The 22,200-nt window shown below is 43.6% G+C and overlaps 1 protein-coding gene across 14 annotated transcripts in view; it reads left to right on the plus strand.

Moving 5' to 3' along the window:
• The window catches only part of DIXDC1 (DIX domain containing 1), a 77,840-nt gene that overhangs the window by 5,458 nt on the left and 50,182 nt on the right, over positions 1–22,200 (plus strand). For 2 of the 14 annotated variants that reach the window (XR_005792855.1, XM_040482972.1), the window contains exon 1: positions 3,126–3,448. The exons of 2 other annotated variants lie outside the window; for them this stretch is intronic. Coding sequence is in view for 8 of the 12 variants with exons in the window: in XM_040482972.1 (XP_040338906.1) it covers positions 3,389–3,448 (60 nt within the window). In the remaining 4 variants the exon portion in view is untranslated. Of the gene's footprint in view, positions 1–3,124; positions 3,449–22,200 lie in introns of those variants that run through there. 10 more of the 14 variants (XM_040482978.1, XM_040482969.1, XM_040482975.1 and 7 more) reach the window with 9 other exon arrangements.

Here is a 22,200-nt window from a genome sequence, read left to right on the forward strand (position 1 = left end):
AGGACTGAAGAGGTCTGGTATAATTTCAGAAATCAGGCAGCATGGCAGAGATATGCAGAAAGCAGCTTGCTTGGACCCTTTGCCTCTCCTCCCAGGCAGAGAGAATGACAAGCCAGCAGTGGTGGGAGTGGTTCCAGCTACCTGGACTGGCTTGCAGTTTTCCCCACACTCCAGCACTATGAGATGCAGATCATTGGCCTAGTTATTCCTGGTTCGTTTAGCTAACCCACTTACTCTCTCAGCTCTTATGTTGATATCACAGCAGAGTGAGATGGGGAAGATGGAAGGAATAGTAATTGTGAGTGCTGCTTAGAACAAGCTCAGTTCTTCACCTGGGCTATTTGGTTAGGTAGACCATGATAAATAAGGTGAGCACATCTTCTGAGCAAAAAAACCTTGAGATTACATGCTCTAACAGGAATTTTGTGCTTTTTCCAAGCATGAGAGGCAGACTATTTGTGCAAATATAATTTTTGGAACATCTCATTAGTTGTGTGGGGGAAAACACAGAATATTTTGAAATGGTACTATCTAAATTTAAACGAATTAAAATTAAATGCTATTGAAATTTTAGTTCCACATTTGCAATAGCCACGGTTTTTTTTTTTTTTAATGTTTGGTTTTGAGAGAGAGAGAGAGAGAGAGAAAGAGAGGGAGAGAGAGAGTACTAGCAGAGGAGGGTCAGAGAGACAGGGGGACAGAGGATCCAGAGCTGGTTCTGTGCTGATGGCATCCAGCCCTGATGTGGGGCTTGAACTCACGAACCGTGAGATCATGACCTGAGCCCAAGTCAGATGCTCAACCGACTAGACCACCCAGGCGCCCCACAACAGACACATTTTAAGTGCTCAATAAACACATGTAGCCAGTGTCCACTGGCCACTGGATTGGACGTCACAGATATAGAACATTCCCACCATCACATTGCACATGACTACTAGAGAGTATGTGGTTGACATAATTACAGACTTCTAGGGAATAGTGTAACTGTGGACCGAGTGCCCTGTAATAAATCTTGTATCTATTCACCACAGTTCCCTCTAATTCCTCCAGTGTACTGGGGGGTGCAGGGCAAATAGCACAGGGCTGAGCATCAGAGGCATTTGGGTTCAGATCTTAGCGCCCATGCTGATTTGCTAAGTGACTGTAAATAACTCCCCTAGGCTTCATTCCTTCATGAGAGTCAAATGAAACTTCATCTTTTTAGCTTTAAAATCCAGGGATCTAATGAGAATTTTCCCAGGAATATTGAGCTCACAGGTCCTACTTTGAAAAAGGACTTGTTCTTTGAGAAACAGGGACCTTTTCGTATATAACTATCCGCAGGGCCTCCCTCTGAAGTCTCAATATATTCGACTGTGTAAAAGCATGATGGGCTGTCAGAATCTATTTAGGGATCTACTGACTGAGTGTTCTGGTTTTGCATCACTATGCACATAGATGTGTTGCCTACAATTTTACGTTGTTGGAAGTTTCATGCTTCTCTTTTAAAGGGGCCTTGTTGCAGTAATATGGGTTAGTCACTCACCTGATGATATTACACCGTGAGCTGTGGTCATGGCAAGGGGAATTTTTGGTAGTTAAATTCCCCAGCTAGTTATGAAGGACGGTGGTCTTCTGACTTTTGGGCTGATCAGGTGCAGTTTGATTTGGAGTCATGGCTTTTCCCCAGCCTTTGCAGAATTGAACACACAGCATTCATTCAATCAGCAGCACCCACTTAACACCTCTGCTGGCCTTCTGCTTCCTGCTTGCTGCCATCCTAGAAGAAGTGTGTCTTTCTCAGAAGTATCTTTGTGTTTAGCAGCTTCAGACATTCAGGCAAGATGATTCAGGATGTTTGGGGTACAGATTTTCTTTTTCTCTAGTGACCTGAGGAGGAGGAAGTCTTAGGTTGAAAAGAGCCATTACTGACTTTTCTTGCTAAGGTACCAATGGGAATTTGGGGAAGGAATGTGGGCCTTCTGCAAAAGCATGAGGGTAGAGCCTAGCTCCTCAAACTGTCTTTGTCGCTGACCAGCTGTGTCCCTGGGCAAGGCCCTGACCTTTTCTGAGCCTTAACATTCTGTAAATCCTTCCCCTCCATCTGGGATCACGAGGTGTAACATAATATGGGGTGTTCTTTCAGCTTCCTGTTTTCCTATAGAAACAAGAATGTGCGCTGAACAGTACAAAATGACTGGTATTCCTAAAAATAAATAATCAAGGCTGTGACTTGAATAACTAGCAACAGAGGGGAATAGCTCTCTGTTTCATTTGAGCAAGTTTTTGCCTAACTCTTTCAAAAGCTCCAGGACATTTTTGTAGTGTTTATTTTAATTAAAATCCATTTAATTCATTTAAAGCTCACTAAAGATATGGGCCTTACCTTTTAGCGGCTATTTTTAAAAGAAAAAAAGAGAGGCTTTTTGGAGCATAGCCTTAGTGATACTTGGTTTTCCCTCGATGTTTCTGTTGTGATCCTGTGTGATTTAAGCACCACTTCTAGTAAATGTTTGCTGATACCATCAGTAACTAAAGTTCTATCTATCCTCTTTTTTCCCCTCTCCTTCTGGCTGGTTTATCTCACTTTTTTTTTTTTTTCTGTCCCTTCTGCTTCCGCTTCCTTAGCCTAACCTCACTGCCCAGGCCCCTTGTGGAAAAAGGTTGCTGTTTTTAGCTAGTCTGGGGGAAAAAAATCCTGATTCACTCCCCTCCCCACCCATCTTGTGGTGGGGCACTTGGCCTTAAATCAGCAGAAAGAGTGTGTGTGTGTGTCTCCGCGCGCTCACTCCAGCATGCCTGCCTGCAGACCTGGTGGTATGCTAGTGTGTGATTGCAAGCACATGCACACGCCGGCACGCCTGCTGGTGTGTCAACGAGTGTGTGTGCGCTCACGTGTGTGTATGCTCGCAGGACGCGCACACACCGGCACGCCCGCCTGGAGGCCTGGTGTGTGTCTGCAGCGTAGGCACACACGCCCGCCCCCAGCCTGTTGTGTGTGTATTGTACGTAGTGTGTGTGTGTGTGTGTGTGTGTGTGTGTGTGTGTGTGTGTGTGTGCGCGCGCGCGCGCGCGCGTGCGCCTGCCCGCCCGCGCGCGCCCGCGGTGCTCCCCCTTACGCACGCGGGGCGGGGGGCTGCCAGCCAGCGCCCCTCCACCCTTTGCGCGCCCAGCTGTTTCTATAGGAACCGCGACAGCGCCCGGGCCCCTCCGGCAGAGGCCCCGGTGCGAGCATGCCCAGTGGAAGCCGCTAGTTTGGCTCCGGTCTAGGTTTCCAGTAAGTGGCCTGCGGGACTCCGGAGAGATCCCCGTGAGCTGAGCGGAGAGTCTTTGTGTGCAGAGGGAGGAGGCGGTGGCGGCGGCCGCCTGGCCTGGAGACCCCGCCCGGGAGCCCCCGCCAGGAACAATGCTAGCCTGCTTGACCCGGGGGAACTTACTGGACGTCCTGCAGGAGGGCTTCAATGAGGTAACTGTCTGCTCCTCCCACTCCCAGCTCCCCTCCCCCAGCGCCTCCCGCCTAATCTCTAGAAGGGGTTCTCCGTCCCCCCTCCGTCCTCAAGGGGATCCCAGATCAGTTCCCCTGCAGAGCCCTAAGGAGCTAAAGTAGTGGGTATGGTGCAGACGAGATGGCTAACGGAGAAATCAGAAGGGCCCCCTACCTACAGCTACGCTGGGCGATGCCTTTCCCTGGCGGCTCACCTGAGCCCAGCAGACAGGACCACAAACTTAGAGGTCATCTCCTTTCAAGCGAGGTGGTCTCCACCCTTCCGGGGCATTCTCCCCAAGAAAGCCCCCCTTGAGAGGGAAGCCCCTGAATGTATGACAGAAGTACTCATTCTTCAGGAGCTTACTGGGTGGGCCAAGTTAGGGGTGGGGTGGAATTGCATTGGTAGAAAGTTTGAGAGAGGGCAGGGTGGTCCACATGAAGTGCCGCCTTCCTGTTTATATCTCTTTGCAATTCCCAGGCTGTAGGTTTCTCCACAATCAAGGGCATGGTTGGCAGAGAGGACCTAAGAGCAGAGAGGTTGCTTGAGTTTCTGGCCCCAGTTCCGGGAAGTGGGAATTCATTCCATACTGTGTAAGAAGAGTGGGGAACTGGACCGCCAATCTGACAGGCAGTATGTGCTAGGACCCCCGCGCCGGGCGCGGCGGGGGCGCTTTTTCTTTTCACTGTTTTATATCAGAATTCTGTTGTTGTTTCTTCCATGCCCTTTTGTGACCCAGGGAATTCTGGATTAGGATCCTACCCCATTGTGATTTGCTCCATGTGTCTTCCATTGCTTCTGAGCCCCACCCCTGTGGGTCGCCTTATTCCAGCATCCAGGGAGACCTTTACAAGGAGACCTAGGCTGTTAGTTGTGTCTTTCATCCTTTCTTCCTACCTCTCCCTCACTTCCCTCTATGTCTCTCTTAAATATAAGACTTTTTAAAGATTAGTTTAACACATGAATACATTGTCTTCTTAAATATGAACATTACAGACAAGACTGAGTGCCTTTGGCCACCCCTCCAATCCTAGCCTTTTCCCCAGAGGCTACCCTTCTCATGAATTTGCGCATGAGATTGTCTTTCTCCCTCTGCACTGTAGGCTCTTTCCTCAATTCCTGTTTCTAATTAAGAAGCTCTGCAGCTCACCTGTCTCAGAATCTTACCAGCCCTGGCCCCTGTACCCCAGCCTTGTTCCTGACACAGAGGAAAACTGTAGAAATGCTGTCCTCACCTCATCAAGGGAGTCGGAATTTTCCTCTGGCTGAGGGATGTCACAACCTTCCCCGAAGGGCGGGGCTTGCATCCTGCCTGCACTGCAGGGCTCCTCATTGTGCACCAGCCCTCCCTGAACGGATTATTAAGGAAGATTATTAAGAAAGCTACACTCTGAGAGATGAAACACACACAAGCCAGGAAGCCACCTCTTTGAATGCTACCGGTATTCTGGGTTCCTCTTCTGTCACTCTTGGCCTCTGAGCGTCTCCTGGTCTCAGGCTTCCTATCATTTGACTTATCCTCTAATTGTGGCACAAGCTCATTAGGTCCTTCCATGGCCTCCCCCGCTTTTTTTTTTTTTTTAACTCCACCCCCCCCAGCCCCACCCCCAGTATCAGGTCCCACTGTCTTATTAGGAGGAGGAAAGCAGCATAGTCAGCCCTAGCCTTTGCCTTCTCATCCTTTTTACCCCTGAACCTTTCAGCTGAAAAGCCGGGTAAACTGAAGAGGCAAAAGGCTTGGCTGCATTTTCATGCTTTAGTGTGCTTCCATAAATATCCTCTGACCTCCCATTCTTGTAAAACGTAAGGAAAAAGGACAGCGGGAGAGTTTTCTGCTTGTGGTGGTAACACAGTCTCTTGGCCAAAACAACACACACAAATTTATAATTAACTCATCTAGAATAATGCAGCAATGCCTCTTGTGCCTCTCTGATATTTGATTTTTCTGCCCATCCTGTCAGTTTCCCTCCACTCCTTTCACAGACTTAGGTACAATCCATCCCTTCTATTTGTAGATTCTTCTGTTTGTAAAATTCTGATAGCCAATAAATACTAATGGTTTCTCTCAGAAATTGACATCATCTAAATAATACTAACAGTGATTTGTTAAATCCCAGTGGCTCCTTAGAGTGTAAATAATTCTTTCACATACATAATAAGTTATATTAATAATTCTTTTCGGGGCTCCTGAGTGGCTCAGTCGGTTAAGCGCGGGATTTGGTCTCAGGTCATGATCTCACAGTTTGTGGGTTCGAGCCCTGCATGAGGCTCCGTGCTGACAGCTCAGAGCCTGGAGCCTGCTGTGTCTCCCTCTCTCTCTCCCCTTCTCCCACTCATGCTCTGTCTCTCTCTTTCAAAAATAAATGTTAAAAATAATTCTTTTCACATAGAGAATCACATTTAGTGGTACAGAATAATGCTACAATTGGTTATTTCAGAGTTGATGGAGGCCTGATTGATCTATTGCAGCTTCTAGGGTTGCTTAATAGATCCAGTAATATTCTATCTCTTTTGTTAGAGTCATGTGATAAGGATGTAAATAAGGACTTAAAAGCTGGTGTCAGAATACACTTTGATTCCTCTGGGAAACTCTTCCTACTGAGGCTAAGAATACCACACATGTGTCCAATCATCTCCGGGGAATGATCCAAGCATATCTGAAGCCATTCTTCATCACCCAGATGCTCTATAGATCTGTGTGGTTAGGGCTGTGACCTCATTCTGTGTGGCAGAGAAAACTGCCACAGGAAATGAAGCTTTGGCCTTAATTGGTTAATTATAAGGGAATCCTGCAGCAGAGAGAAACCCTGCCTTCTGAATCAAGGCTTCCCTCCACACATTGTTGGCCTCTGTTCTCAGTCCATTTGCCACCATGCACGACCACTTTCTTCCACATTCCCTGGACAAATCCCTGGCTTCAACACACCTGACAAATTACCCACAGACTTGATCTATGTCAGTGCTGTGAATGCAGTTCCTTTCATTGACACGGTTAATCTGCATTGTGAATTATCCACAAATTTTGGCTGCTGCCATATTCTGTAGCCTACCCTGGCTGTCATCCCCTGTCTCCTGTGTTCTGGGCCCGGCCAGGCTTTCCATGGTTCACATTTTTCCCATTCTGCATGTGCCTTAAAGCTGTTTTTTTCCTCTGCTACTTGGTGTTGATGTCGTCATACGAGCGTTGTCTTTGGCTGATGTGCCAGCATTTGTTTCTGCAAGTGTTTTTCGGGCGGCTGAACTTACTTTTAAAAAGACTTCAGTGATTGTGTTGGAAGATTTTGATAGACCTGAGGCTCTAATATGGTTTGGCTAATAAACATTCACTCATTCAGTTGTCTGGTTCATTTACCGGGCAAAGGGATGGATGAAATAATTGAAGCAGGAACACCTGGTTCTTGCTTCCAAGGAAGTTACAGGGAGTAATTTGTAGGTGTACTGAAAAAAAACCGTAATGGGATGCTTAATGTGGTAAGCATCCTAAAAGGGGTAGTGTTCATGGGAGATCATAGGGCTAGCTTCTACTTAATGTTATCCTGAAAAGCACCAACTATTTACCAACCTACCTGCTCGCTGAGACCAGACTTTTTTCCCCGCATGGTAAAAACATGCATGGAAGCACTCACTCAACAGACATTCACTGAATTGCTGTGTTTACCAGACACCTTGCCAGGCTCTGGAAATAGAAGTCAAATAACATCGAGTCTGTTCCTTAGTGGAGCTCATAGGTCAGTGAAAATAAAGTAAATATTCAGAGTATCAAACCCGGGGAAACTGTGGTGTTGTAGAAATCTTATTTGTCAGGCAGAGCGAACCTGAGCCTGGCTGTTGTGTAAATGGCCTGAGGGGCTGAAAGTTATGGGGAATGATTTATTAAAGGGTTGGTCAACTGGAAGTGACTTGTCTGAGCCTTCATTTTTAAAACGTGTGACCTGGAAGACTTTCCTTACTAGTTTCCCTCCAGGTAGAATAGTAGACATTTGTATTCCCACATGGAAATTCGTCCACATGGTGGTCCCTGAGAAATTCAAGAAGAGCCTTTGTCTGGTGTCGTCCCCTAAGGGGGACGTAGAAAGCGTGGAACGCTGCAGCAAACCTCACCCCTCTGCCCCATGCTTCCATGAAGTAGGGTTTGCAACATGGGGCCAACCAGAGGCTTCCAGACATTTCCACAATGAATTCCTCTGTGCTTTGCTGTAGAAATTAAAAGGCCTGCTAAGTCTTCAATGTAACAAAGCACTGCACTCCCCAACCACCACCACCTCTTCCTCCTCCTCCTCCCCGTCCTTCTTCTAATCTTGACTGATTTCTCCTCTCCTCACCCAGGCTCATTGGCTTTGTTCCCACAGGAGTCAATGCCAGCTAAACAGATGCTCCCAGGCAGCAAGCTATCAGGCAGCTTTCTGTTCCTCATGGTGAGTGAAGGGCTGGCCAGGCGTGTGGAGCAGTGATAGGGTGCTGTTTGCCAAGTACCACTCCCCTAGGCACTTCAGAGAGACTGGGGAGCACCGCAAATGCTTCACTGGCCATTACTGTGTAGCCTTGTGTAGGCTGCAGGGACCAGAGTCTCAAAATGACACTTTACTGAATATATTTCCTTGTATGTTAACCCCCAACCAGGCCCCATTTAAGTGGTAATGAACATGACCTTCAATGGTCAGGGATGGTAAGGGAATAGGGAACCAATCCCAAAGGGTCTAAGAGTCGCTCCATGACCTGTTTCTAGGATAGGCGACACTTGTAGACTTATATAGTGATGTCCCATTCATTCATTCATTCACATTCATTTATTGAGCACTTACTTTATAACTTGTACTGAAGGAACAAAGTGTTTGTGGCACTTGCAACTAGTGGAAATTTTAAAATAAGGTTAGGAGGGGCACCTGGGTGGCTCAGTCTTTTGAGTGTCTGACTTTAGCTCAGGTTGTGATCTCGTGGTCTGTGGCATAAAGCCCTGAATCAGGCTCTCTGCTGTCAGTACAGAGCCAGCTTTGGATCCTCTACTTTTCTCTCTGCCCCTTCTTCGTTTGAGTGTGTGTGCTCTCTTTCTCTCTCCCTCTTAAAAATAAATAAACATTTTTTTTCAAAAGATAAGGTCAGGAGATGAAATCTTTCAGAAAATCTTTGGTTTTTGGGGCGCCTGGGTGGCTCAGTTGGTTGAGCGTCCAGGTTCAGCTCGGGTCATGATCTCGCGGCTCATGAGCTCAGGCCCTGCATCGGGCTCTGTGCTGACAGCTCAGAGCCTGGAGCCTGCTTCAGATTCTGTGTCTCCCTGTCTCTCTGCCCCTCCCCAACTCACGCTGTGTCTCTCTCTGCCTCTCAAAAATAAAACTAAAAAAAAAATTTTTTTTCTTAAAAGAAGAATATCTTTGGTTTTTCACCTTGTGGAATATTATCTTTTGACCACCAGGCTGAACTCTAATATGAAGAGCGCTGCCTATATGGGAAGAAGAAATTTAATGGTATTTTTACTTGTGATCTTTATTTTTACCTAATTAGCCACCAGGTTCAATGAATAAGTAGCCTTTCCTGGCTCAGTAAAGGCCTGAAAGAGTTAACAGAAAAGATATACCATATTATGTTCTCTTCCTGGCAGAATTCAGGCCAAGAAGAACTCAAGGTTTCCAAACCTGCCTTCCCCCCAGTTTCTCAGCAGGGTCTCCCCACCCCCTCATCTTCTGTAGTTGGAGGGTCTCAGTTCCACACAGGAATCTGGTTTCACTGTGAAGCTGATTTCCTTCCTGAGCCAGTCAGATCTCCTCCTGAACTCTAGCCCACCACCAAAGCCCTGCTGCTTTTTTTTTTGTTTGTTTGCCTTTCTTGCTTCCCAGCAGGGAGCCACAGAGCTCACTTTTGGATGCTTCTACAGGAGGAACAGTAAATCACAGACTTTCCTGGTAAAGCCCAGTCAGTGCCTTTTGCAACTCTAACCAAACAAGTCCCCTGCAGGAAGTCTCTTCGACCTTGAGGCTTAGAGGAGACAGAGAGGAGAGGCTGGGTTTGCAAACTTGTTTGGAAGGAGGGGCAGGTCCCAAAGAAAAACAGGAAAGAAAGTTACAGTTGGCACAAGAGTGGTCTCAAGGTCAAGATTCCTATATGAGTGAAGATGGTGAACAGAACTGTTTCTACTTGGAAGAGTTTTAATTTATATTGTAGGGCTATTTGGAGTGTCTTCGAGGGAGCTGATGGAGATTATGGGGTTGCTAAGGGCCGCCCACACCAGCCACTCTTTGGTGCTACCGCTGCTGACACAGCTTTACAGCCGTTTGGTCTCACCAAGCCAAAATCCTGCTCAGAGAGCTGAGAAGTGTTGCTGTATCTACTTTTCTTCCCCCTGATGTCCGACTCAAAGGACTGGCACAAAAAGCCTGTCTTTCTAGACTTCTGGATTACACAGGTATCTTTCCAGCTTCCTCAGAACAAGTTAGAGATGTTAAATCTGGACCAAGATTAGTTCTGTCACTGACATGGTGTATTTGATTGTCTTGCTTTTTTTATTAGTTTGATTGCAAGTGCCAAGAACCCAACTTGAGCTAGCAGAAATAGAAAGTGGAATTTACTGACTCATGGAATCCAAGGAAAGGCTGAAAAATTAAACCATGGAAAGGCAAGAATGGAGCAGAGTCCCAATGAAAATCAAGAACTCAAACACTGGAGGCTCCCTTTTTCTGCTTTTTGCCACTTCTCTCTGGTTCTTTCTGTGGGTGGCTTTATTCCCTTTCACTCTATATGGCTTTTCTCTCTCAGGTGGGGATCACGGTCTATGGCAACATCTCAGTTTTATGTCTTACAACTTTGTCAAAGAAAGATGGGTGGGGAGAAGGAGACTGGTTCTATTCCTGGAGGCCAGATAAAAAATTCCAGAGATTGGTTGGACTTGAACAGTCAACTCAACTGGACCAATCAGCTGTGGCCATTGGAGGAGGTGATGTCATACCAGCCCAGACCTAGGGCCCATCACTGTGTGTGCAGAGGGTGCGTGTTTCTACAGAAGGGGAATCATTGTGACCTGGGCAGCTACCCCGTTAGCTCCACCACTGTGTGGGCCTGATTTGAATCTGTTGTCCTGTTGTGATTCTCCACCTGTTGTTTTTGGAAATAGACCAAGAACTAGGGGCACGATCAAGATGTATATCTTCGTATTCCAGATATTTTCATTTTGCTGAACCTATTGGCATCTTGTCTTCACGGAATAATTGACTAATAAAATGATAGTGCTAGAAGTAAATGAAATTCAGTGGGTTTTTTTTTCCCCACCTGTTGCAAGAACCCCTTAAGAAATTATCTCATGTGGCTAGGGTAGGGAGTTGGAGGTGGAGAAAAAGAGGGTTGGATGAGCTAGGCTCTGGATCCCTCACCCTGGCCCTAATCAGGGAATCTCTACTTCTCCCTATTTTACATATCTGGCTTTCACATGGGTTATAATTTGAGAAACGATTATGGGACCAAAAAAAGAAGGAAGAGGAGGAGGAGGAGAATAAAACTACTAGTCCAACCCCCAGAGAGTAACAGAGGAGAAGAAGGAGGAAGACAAGGACAAGGATGAGAAGAAAGAGAAAAATAAAACTACCAGTCCAATCCCCAGAGAGTAACAGCCTCTTGCAAAAGCATATGGTATTTCATCTGCTGCAGACGAACTCTAGTAAATTTTAAAGCCAAGCAGCATTGCTACTCAGGGCCTAGGCTTGCAACACAGGCTTCTTTTAAGATAAACATCTTTGTGGGGGAAGTGGGTGGTGTGGCTGGTTCTCCTGGTGTCTACTTTGTCCTTCAAATCCTTTTTTCAGAGCCAGCAGTAGGCATTTATAGCAAGAACAGGGTCTGGCCTTCCCCTTGGGTGTGAGGTACAGATGCCTTCAGATCAAAGAGGAGGTTTGGCTTAGTGCTCAGCTTCCCCGTTCCGACTTGCTGGCTAAGCAGAGACCTAAAGCGGGGGCACCCTAACCTGTGGATGAGAGTAGCCCCACTCAGTTGTGATTCTGCGGTCACTTTGTTAGATGCCATTGAGGAGGTCTCTGTCAACATGCAGACATAGTAGTGACATGACATTTTTCAACCAAAAAGATTTTATCAAGGATTCAATCAGTGATGATCAATGATATTAATGCTTTCATTTTATTAATGATTTCATGCTTCTCAGTTTTTAAAATGACTTGAATCTGGGCAGAATAGGAACTGTGCCCAGCATTTGGATCCCTACCGTTCTCCTGGACTGCCTTCAGGCCCCGAGATGAAGATAGTCTAGCCTCCCTTCCCCACTGCAGTGATTGTCCCTCTGTGCTACCACAGCAAAGCCACATCCTGGGACATATTCCACAGGAGGGTCCAACCCTTGACATCTTGAACTCTGAGACTGCGCTCTCCGCTCACAACCCCAATCTCCACACTCCTTCTTTCCCATCAAACCCATTTTCAATCTCATCAGCCTTCTCTGTCCTGTCAGGTTCTCAGCGCTCCTTTGACTTCCTGTCCCCGGTGCAGATGCCACCAGCAGTCACTTGAAAGACACTCTCACCACCTCCCGCACTTCCTTTGCTTTGGTTGATTGCTGCCTGTCCTGGATGAGCCCATCCCTGGTTCCCTCCAGCAGGCCCTGCCGAGCAGTGTTAGAGGGGATCGTGCAGCCTCGCTGATAGATTCAGTTACAGAATCCTGGTCTGCAGCCCTGGCTGAGTCTTTGGTGTTGCCGGGACATCTTTAGCAGTCACTGTTCTTCCCAGCTTCCCACAGCATCCCTTCCCGAAGCCTCCTTCGTTCTGCTTCTCCCTCTCACTCTCCACAGCTAGTGGACCTACTGCATCGTAGACCTGCCTAGACCCACTGATCTTTGTCCCACATTTTTTCCTTGAGTTCTTCTTTCCAGTTTATCTCTTAACTCAGGCTAAAGACCCCATGGGCCTAAACCAAGAAACTATCCCTGAAGCAATACTGCCCAGACCAGTTTGAGCTTAACCCCTGACACCCATGAGCAGATGGACGGTGGGTTGACCCATGGGATGCCCGACAGTTCCTTCATCTCATTATCATACTAAAATATCTGCCCGAGGAGGAGCACAAGCCTCATTTACATAACATGCAATGCCCGTGTAGGCAAGTTACCTGAGGCTGCATGTGTGACCTTATGCCCACATCTACACACCATGACAAAGGCTCCCCCTTCTAAATATTCATCCTAACCCTAAAGAAAAGGAACCCGTCTGCCCTTCCTCAGGGAGTTTCAGCTTTGCAAGTTATTCCCTAGATCTCCTTAATTTGCTGCAAATAAAGTTTCTTTTGTGCGACAGCTCCACCTGCTGTGGTTTCTATATGTGACTCACCCATGAGCAAACTCACGTTAGTTACTTAGTCCAATTACACCTCTTTCCCATCTCATAACTTCCCCACATAGGTACCTGTTCCCGCCTCCTCACAGAGGAGGATGTAGTCCTCTCCTCTGAAACCTTGCCACATCACTCACCCTCCCCTTGAGTCTGTTTCCCCTTCACCAAGCCCTCATCTCTGCCTGCAGTGTCTTCCCATCCCGAAACACCCTTGTTCCCTCACCCCCCTTGCGCTCCAGCTCACACCCTCTCTCCTCCCCTCAATGCTCCTGCTTTCCTACTTCCTGGTGTCTTCTAGGTTCACTGGGTTCACTGCCGTCTGACTTTTCACCTACCACTCTGCAGTATCTGTGCTCAAAAAGGTCACCAGAGCCTGTTAATTATTCAACGAAATGGGCTTTCCAGTCCTTAGCCTGACTTCTTGACAGCATTTGACCTTCCTGACCATCCGTCTTAAAATTCTCTCATTCCTGGATTCCTACATAACACTTTCTCCTGATATTTTTTTCTATTAATTGGATCACTTATTCTAAAATTTTATTTATTTATTTATTTATTTATTTATTTATTTATTTATTTAAAGTAAGCTCTAGCCTGAACATGGGGCTTGAACTCACGACCCTGAGATCAAGAGTCTCATGCTCTACTGACTGAGCCAGCCAGGCACTCCAATAATTTCATTTTTGCTCATGTCATTATATTCTTTGGAGTAAGGTGGAGTGGGTTCAAATCCCTTTTTTCATCATTCACCAGTGTTATGGCCTTGAGCAAAGTCTCCTATATAAGAAACGGGGCTAATAACATAGGCTTTAGCCATCGGGTATGGGGATTAAAGGAGATAGTACATAAAAAGTGCCTCATTCAATGACTGACAAGAATTGGCAGTCAGTACACTTTCATTTTCTTCTTTCCCTTTGGTGCTCCTTCCACTCCCTTTCTTGCCAAAAAACTTTTTATAGTTCACTTTAATTTCTGGGGTGTTGTAAGATCCCAGGATTTGGAGTCAGCATTGAATTCAAATCCCTTTTCTTCCACTTAGCAGCCCTTTGACCCTGGGCATGTTGTTGCTCTAAACTTTGGTTTCCACATCTGTAAAATGAGGATGATTGTGTGTGTATGCATGGGGGGGGGTGCTTAATAAATCAATATTAAATATATATATTGTTTATGTATACATAAATTAAAATACTTTTATATATTTATTTTTGTAAGTAAATAAAGTGGTAAAGTGCTTCGCACAGTCCTGGTAGGTAGCAAGCACTGAATAGGTCATAGTTACGGTCTTACTTGCACCTAGTCTATACCTGTCACACACAGATGCCCTCAAACATGCATCTCCCACCCCTCCCCCATCTCTTGTGCTCTAGTACCTGTGTTTTGCCAACTTGCTGTGGAACATCTTTGCTCTAATGCTTCAAATAGCTCAGACTGTTGTCAAAACTGAACTATTTGCTCTTCAAATATTTTCCATCTCAGTTAAAGCATCCCCATCCCTCAGGTATGACTTTTTGGACCTTCTCTTTTTGTCGCTGCTTTTGTCCTGTCAGTCACCTGACTTGATCTGGAATTTGTCCTTTTCTAATTATGCTGCTTCAGTTCAGGCTCTCATCTTCTCTCACTTGAATTATCGCCTGGTCTTCTCACTGGTTTCTCCAAATCTGGGTGCTTCTTATTCTACCCCATGTTCTCCTCTGTGTCCGGAGTAGATCTTTCTAAGTTGCAGGTCTCACTGTTTCAGTCTCCGGTTTCAAAACTCCACACGTTCCTGTTGAAGGTCTTTGAGCTGAAAGTCTGAGCACAGATAGGTCTTGTGCTGACCTGTTTCTCCATCATCGTTGCCTGCCTCTGATGGCTCTGCCCACACGCTAATATGTTAACTGGCTATTCCTCCAGAACACCATATGCCTTCACTGTGCTTTTTTTTTTTTTTTTTAACCACCCCTCTGTAGGATGCCCTTCTCCCCTTCTGTAACTGGCAAACATCCTTAGGGAACCACACAAATGTCTCCTTTCCTCTAGACCCTACCCTCATCCCCACATCCTTCCATTCTGTTGCTCCTTCTGTGCACAGATAGCATTTGTTAGTATTTCTCCATCGCCACTGTAATTACTTTGTATCATAGCCTGAAAGCTGGGCTTGGCACAATTCCTAGCAATGTTGGTTGATTTGAATGAATGAAGGAATGAATGCTTGAAATGATACCATCTAGAAGGATCTTGTGAGATGGAATTTCACGAGTGAAATTTATTATAGGTAAATATGGATCAAGAAGACCAATTTTACAAGAACAAAGATGGAAGAGATTGGTCTAACAGTAGAATGTGTTAAAAATTACGTAGGGGTTTTGGTTGGCAGTACTGTATGAGTCAACAATGTGAGGTGGTAACAAAAAAAGAAAAGAGGAGGAGGAAGAGGAAGAGGAGAGATGAAGGAGGAGGAGGAGGATAGAATGTGAGGACAGAATGAGGAAGCTGAGTGTCTGGTTTTACACCCAGAGCATTGTGTTTGGTTCTAGGTATAATGGTTTTAGAGGAACTTAATAGCAACAATTTTTGAAACCATTTTATTTTTAAGACTTCTTGAAAAAATCACCAAACTAGACAAACGACTAGTTAACACAATGAAGAAGAAAAGGGGAGAAAGCACAAGTATACAAAGTAAGAAATGACAAGGGAGGGGTGCCTGGGTGGCGCAGTCGGTTAAGCGTCCGACTTCAGCCAGGTCACAATCTCGCGGTCCAGGAGTTCGAGCCCCGCGTCAGGCTCTGGGCTGATGGCTCGGAGCCTGGAGCCTGTTTCCGATTCTGTGTCTCCCTCTCTCTCTGCCCCTCCCCCGTTCATACTCTGTCTCTCTCTGTCCCAAAAATAAATAAACGTTGAAAAAAAAATTAAAAAAAAAATAGAAATGACAAGGGAGAAGTAACCATTGAAACAAAAAATCGCAAGAGTCTTTGCAAGTCTGTGTAAAAAACATTTTAAAACTTTGATGAAATGGATAATTTCCTAGGGAAATGATGATGACCCAAATTGAAAGAGACAGAAAATTTAAACAGACTAATTTCTATGGAAGAAATAGAGAGTCTTATTAAGGAACTGTTCCTCAAAAAAAGTACCAGCTCCAGGTTATTTCATAGAGGAATTCTACCAAACTGCCACATATCATCAGATAGTCCCAATGCTCTGTATATCATATTCTATATCTATCTATATCGATATTGACATAGATATTGTACTAACATCGCACTGTTAAATAAAATCCAATACCACATTAAAAATATAATTCATGGGGCACCTGGGTGCCTCAGTCGGTTAAGCACCCAACTTCATCTCAGGTCATGATCTCACAGTTCATGGGTTCGAGCCCCCCGGTTGGGCTCTATGCTGAAAGGTTAGAGCCTGGAGCCTGCTTCAGATTCTGTGTCTCCTTCTCTCTCTGCCTGTCACCTGCTTGTGCTCACACTCTCTCTCTCTCTCTCAAAAATAAATAAACATTAAAAAAAAATTTTAAATATACAATTCGCTATCATCACCTGGGTTTAATTCCAAGAATGCAAGATAAGTTCTTTATTAGGAAATCCGTTAGTATCATATACCATATTAATAGATCTCAAGAAAAATAATTATAGGATTATTACAATGAAGGTTGACAAAACTTTTATCGAAATTCAACATCCATTCCTCATAAAATGGTCATGAAAATAAGACTTGATTGATATAGTTAACATGATAAAATACATATACCTTAGTCCTAAAACTTGTATCTTCCTAAATTGGGAAACACTGCAAATATTTTTTCTAGGGCTGGAAACATGGGTAGGATACCCATTCTCCACTCTATTCCATTTTTTTTTTTAATGTTTACTTATTTTTGAGAGCGAGAGCGAGCGAGCAGGGAGGGGCTGAGAGAGAGGGGGACAGAGGACCTGAAGCAGTCTCTGTGTGGGCCTCGAGCTCATAACCATGAGATCATGAGCCGAAGTCAGCCACTGAACCAACTGAGCCACCCAGGCGTCCCACATTCCACTTTGTATCAAAGGTATTAACTGGCGCAACTAGACTAGAGAAGTTGGTTTAGAGGCACAAGGCTTACTAATGAAATAAAACTATTTCCTCTTGCAGATATGATAATAATCCTGGAAATATTTCAGAGAATTAGTGATAAATCTCAAATAATAAGCGATAAGGTAACAGTATATAAAATTAACATACTGAAATCAATAGTTTTATATACCCAAAAAGTAGCCAATCAGAGACCATAATGATACAGGAAAGCTCATTTGCAATTGCAACAAGGAAGACTAAGTACGTAGAAATGAACCTAATAAGAAATGTGTAAAACCTGTAGGAGGAGTAAAACTTTAAAACACTCCTGGAAGAGGCACCTGGGTGGCTTAGTCGGTTAAGTGTCCGATGTTGGCTCAGGTCATGATCTCATGGTTCGTGGGTTCCAGCCCCACATCGGGCTCTGTGCTGACAGCTCAGAGCCTGGAGCCTGCTCCGGATTCTGTGTCTCCTTCCTGCTTGCGCTCTGTCTCTCTCTCTCTCCAAGAATAAATAAACAATAAAAAAATTTTTGAATGCTACTGGAAGACACATTTGAACCAAAGGAACAACATCACCATTCTTTAGGACTATGATTTAACATTCTAAATATGACAGGTCTTCCTAAATTAATTTATAAATGTAAAATACTGCCAATAAAAATTCCAACAGACTTTTTTAGGAAGTTAGGTAAAGATAACAAAATTCATATGGAGAAATAAATATGCAAGAATATTCAAGAAAATACTAAAAAACAGAAATTTTCAGGGGGTGGGGGGACTAGCTTTACTGAGCATTAAAAGGTACTGTAAAGCCTCTATAATTAAAACATGCATGAATCAACAAATATACGAGTTATGTAGGATGCAAAGTCCATAAAGAGACCCAAGGACTTCTGGAAATTCGGTATATGATAAAGGTAGCATCTCAGACCATTGGGGTAAAGAGGGACTTTTTAATAAATGGTGCTTTTTGTAAAGGGTGAATTGGATTTATTTCTCACATCATATATAAGAATAGACTCCAAATGGATTAGGGATCTGAATGTAAAAAATAAAACCAGACAAGAACTAGAAAAAAACAGAGGTGGAGTCTTCTTTCACCTCAGTGAAGGGAAAGACTTTCTAACCATCACTCAGAATTCAGAAGCAATACAATAAATGATCAATAAACTTGATTATATAAAAATAACTTTCATGGCCAAAAAGACAACCTGAGTCAAGTCAAAAGACAACTGAAAAGCTGAGAAGTCTCTGCAACATATGTCAGAGGCAAAAGGGTAGCATTCCCAAGATACAAAGTGTTCTTAAAAATGGCAGGACAAAGCACCAGAAACTTTGATAGAAAAATGAGAAAAAGACATGAACAGACCAATCATTTAGATATGAAAAAAGTTATAAAAGGTAAGATATATAAAATGGATTATTAAACCTACAAAAAATTCAAACTCATAATGAATGAAATGAAAATTAAAACACTGAGGTACAATTTCTCACTTATCACATTGGCAAGAATTAAAGGTATGACAACATATTCTGTAGGCAAGGCTGTGGGAAAGTCATGCGCTCGTGCATTCCTCATGGGAATGCAAAGAGATACGATCCTTTTGGCAGGGAATTTGGCAATATCTGATAAAATTACATACCTGCGTGCCTCTTGGTCCAGCAATCCCACATCTTGGAATCTACCCTGAAGGCAGACCTGCATCCACGTGAAAATACCCAGGCCTATAGGATGTTCACTCATTGCAGCATTGTTGGTAATTGCAAAACATTGGGAAAAACCTAAGTGCCCATACACAGGAGAATGGTTGTATAAATTATGGTATGTCCACATAATGGAGTGCTATGGTTGCTGTAAACGTGAATAAAGAAAGTCTCTGAACCAGTGTAGAGTGATTTCCAGACTATGTTAAGTGAAGTGAAGTGCAAAGTCCAAGTACAAAAAGAATATCAGTACTGTGCTAGTTTTCACATAAGAAAGAAAGGGAAATAAGCAAGTATACACGTGTCCTTTTTCTGGATAAACTGGAACTCATGTGGTTGGTTACTATGAGGTGGATGGGAATAGATGGAAAGAACTGACAGAAGGGAATGGAGTAGAAAGAATGACGTAGCAGTGACACTTTCCTGACTAGATGTTTTTGTACAGCTCTGACTTTTAGGATCGCTAATCATGCAATCATCCATGCACCTAATCATCCAAAATGTGGAGAGAACCCAAAATGGACTACTGATAGTACAAAACAAACCCCATTGTATTACAAATGAATAACATAACCACACTGAAGGGACTGGAGAAGAAAAGAACTAACCTAAGTCACTTTTTGCATCAGGATTTTGACTCTAAACTCGAAAAGAACTATGCACAAATATTATATTATGGTTGGTAAATTAATTTTTCACAAGGTATGAGTTAGCAAGTCTGACACTAACTTATGTGTTTCTAGGATCAAGCAAATATTAGTAAATATATAGTGGAGAGTGAGAGTTCTGGTTTCTCACTGGGAGAAAGGAGTTATAATAAAGAAAAGGGACAGGAAGAAGTGAACTCTGTGGGCTTGGTTGGAGGAGGGATCAGTGTAATTTATGCTGTAATTCATTGTATGTCTGTCTCTCAAGGTGTATGTGCATATGTGTATATACATACATGCATTTTCTTTGTTTTTTTAAAAAACGTTTTATTTGTTCTTGAGTCAGAGAGAGACAGAGCATGAGCGAGGGAGGAGCAGAGAGAGAGAGCGGGACACAGAATCTGAAGCAGGCTCCAGGCTCTGAGCTGTCAGCACAGAGCCCGACACAGGGCTTGAACCCACAAGTGGTGAGATCATGACCTGAGCTGAAGTCGGACGCTCACCTGACTGAGCCACCCAGGCACCCCTACATACATGCATTTTCTACTCTACTACTGAGAAGGCCAAGAATGTAACCCCAGTAACAATGAGTACAACTCATGCCCAAATTTTGATTTCTAAAAACCGAAGAACTAGAGTTCTTTTGAGAAATAACTGATTCCAGAGCTGGGCAGAGAAAGCCTAAGATGAGGAGTGTGGAATATCTCATGATACCAGGAAGTATGGAAATGTTCAAAGAACATGATCAGGCCATATGAACCAGCAGTCCTACTTCTGGGTCTATATCCAAAAGAAAGTGGGATCTTGAAGAGGTACTTGCACACTCATTTTCATAGCAGCATTATTCACAATAGCCAAGAGGTAGAAGCAACCCACATGTCCATCAACAGATGAATGAATAGGCAAAATGTGGTATAAACATACAATTGAATATTATTCACCCTTAAAAAAGAAGGAAAATCTGACACAAGGGGCAACATGTATGAACCTTGGGGACATTACACTGAGTGAAATAAGCCAATCACAAAAAGACAAGTACTGTATGACTCCATTTGTCTGAGTTCTCTAAAATAGTCAAATTTATAGAAACAGAAAGTAGAACAGTGGTTGCCAGGCACGGGGAGGAAGGGAAATGGGATTTATTGTTTAATGAGTGTAGGGTTTCATTTTGCAATATGAAGATATCTGTAGATTCATTGCACAACAGTGTGAATATACTTAACACTACTGAGCTGTACGCTTAAAAATACTAAGATGACAAATTTTATGTGATGTATCTTTTTACCACAATTTTTTAAAAAGTGACTGGAGCATCTGAAAAGGATACAGGAGCCAACATTTGTCCCAATTTGAGCAGCACAAGTAAATAATGATAGTAATGGATTAATATAACGAAAGTGAAATAAATACCCATTATCCCATACTGATATAAATAAGTAAATGGGGGAAAAGAAAGAGCTTTTCCTCATATTAGGAATTCCAACTAGTAAGTGTAGAAGGAATGATGGAATTAGAAAATCATCATTTGGGAGATGTCATAGTAATCAATCAGGAAAAGAATACTCAATGATTTTTAAGAAAGGAAAAATGGATGTTAAGTAAAGCGATGATAGGGAAAAGGATATTTTCATGGTCTCAAATCTTCCCACAAAATACTTACCAATTACAAGGAAAAAATGGCAACTTCACAGTAGAGAAACTTGGCAGACACCTACCTTAACTGTGTAATCACAATTAATTTCAACAATAATGTGATGTATCAGCATCCTGTGTCTTTTGATATGATGCACAGAGAAGGCTATTGTATGTTTCAAATCCATAACCTGAATTTGATCACTAAGAAATTTTAGACAAACCCAAATTGAGGGACAGTGTACAAAATAACTGGGAAGTATTCTTCAAAATTGTCAAGATCATGAAAGACAGAGAAAGACTTAGCCAGATTGAAAGAGACCAAAGGGACAGGACAACTAAATGTCGTGTGAGATCTTGGACCAAAGAAGGACAGTAGGTCAATTGGGGAAATCTGAATAAGGTCTGGAGATTATGTAATAGTACTGTGTCAGTGTTAATGTCCTGTTCTGTTGCTGTTATGGACGAAGTGAACATTTGGGGAAGCAGTTAGGTAAATGGGTATAGGGGAACTCTTTGTACCATTTTTGGGAGCTCTTTGTACCATATAGGGGAGCTCTTTGTGCCACTTTTATGTAAGTCTGAAATTATTTCAAACTGAACAGCTAATGAAATAAAAAATAATACTTAGGGGTTTTGAATAACCCCCTAGTGTAGGTCAATAATGTGTTCTGGTGGCCAAGGAAGAAAGGAAAAAGAAGAACGAAGAAGGAAAGAAAAAGAAAAATATCTTGAATGAGGAATCTTCATGTCTCCTTTAAACTCGGAGTATTGTGTTAGGTTCTAGATGTCTCAGTTTCAGATAGATTTAGACAGAAGATCAGTAATACTTGAAACCATTTTGGGTAAGGAATGTGAGCTTGGCTTGCAACTCTGGATGTGCATAGAAGAATTTAAGGAATATTGGTATAACTGGGCCCCACCCTCAGAAATTCTAACTATTCTCTAGTGGGCCCCCGACGTTAGTATTTTTTTAAGTTTTTATTTAAATTCTAATTAGTTAATATATAGTGTAATGTTGATTTCAGGAGTAGAATTTAGTGATTCATCATTTATATATAACACTCAGGGCTCAATACAGGTGCCCTCTTTAATACCCATCAGCCACCCGGCCCATCCTCTGCCCATCTCCCCTCCAGCAACCCTCAGTTTGTTCTCTATATTTAAGAGTCTCAGGGTGCCTGAGTAGCTCAGTCAGCTGAGCGTCTGACTCTTAATTTTGGCTTAGGTCATGATCCAGGGTTGTGGGACTGAGCCCTGAGTAGGGCTCTGTGCTGAGTGTGGAGCCTGCTTAAGATTCTCTCTCTCCCTTTGCCCTTCTTTCCTGCTCGTGTGCACTCCCCCCCACCTCTCAAATTAAAAAATAAAAGAGCCTCTTATGGTTTGC

This window comes from Herpailurus yagouaroundi, unplaced genomic scaffold, assembly GCF_014898765.1.
Source record: "Herpailurus yagouaroundi ecotype Mexico unplaced genomic scaffold, PumYag 161, whole genome shotgun sequence".
Taxonomy (NCBI): Eukaryota; Metazoa; Chordata; class Mammalia; order Carnivora; family Felidae; genus Herpailurus; species Herpailurus yagouaroundi.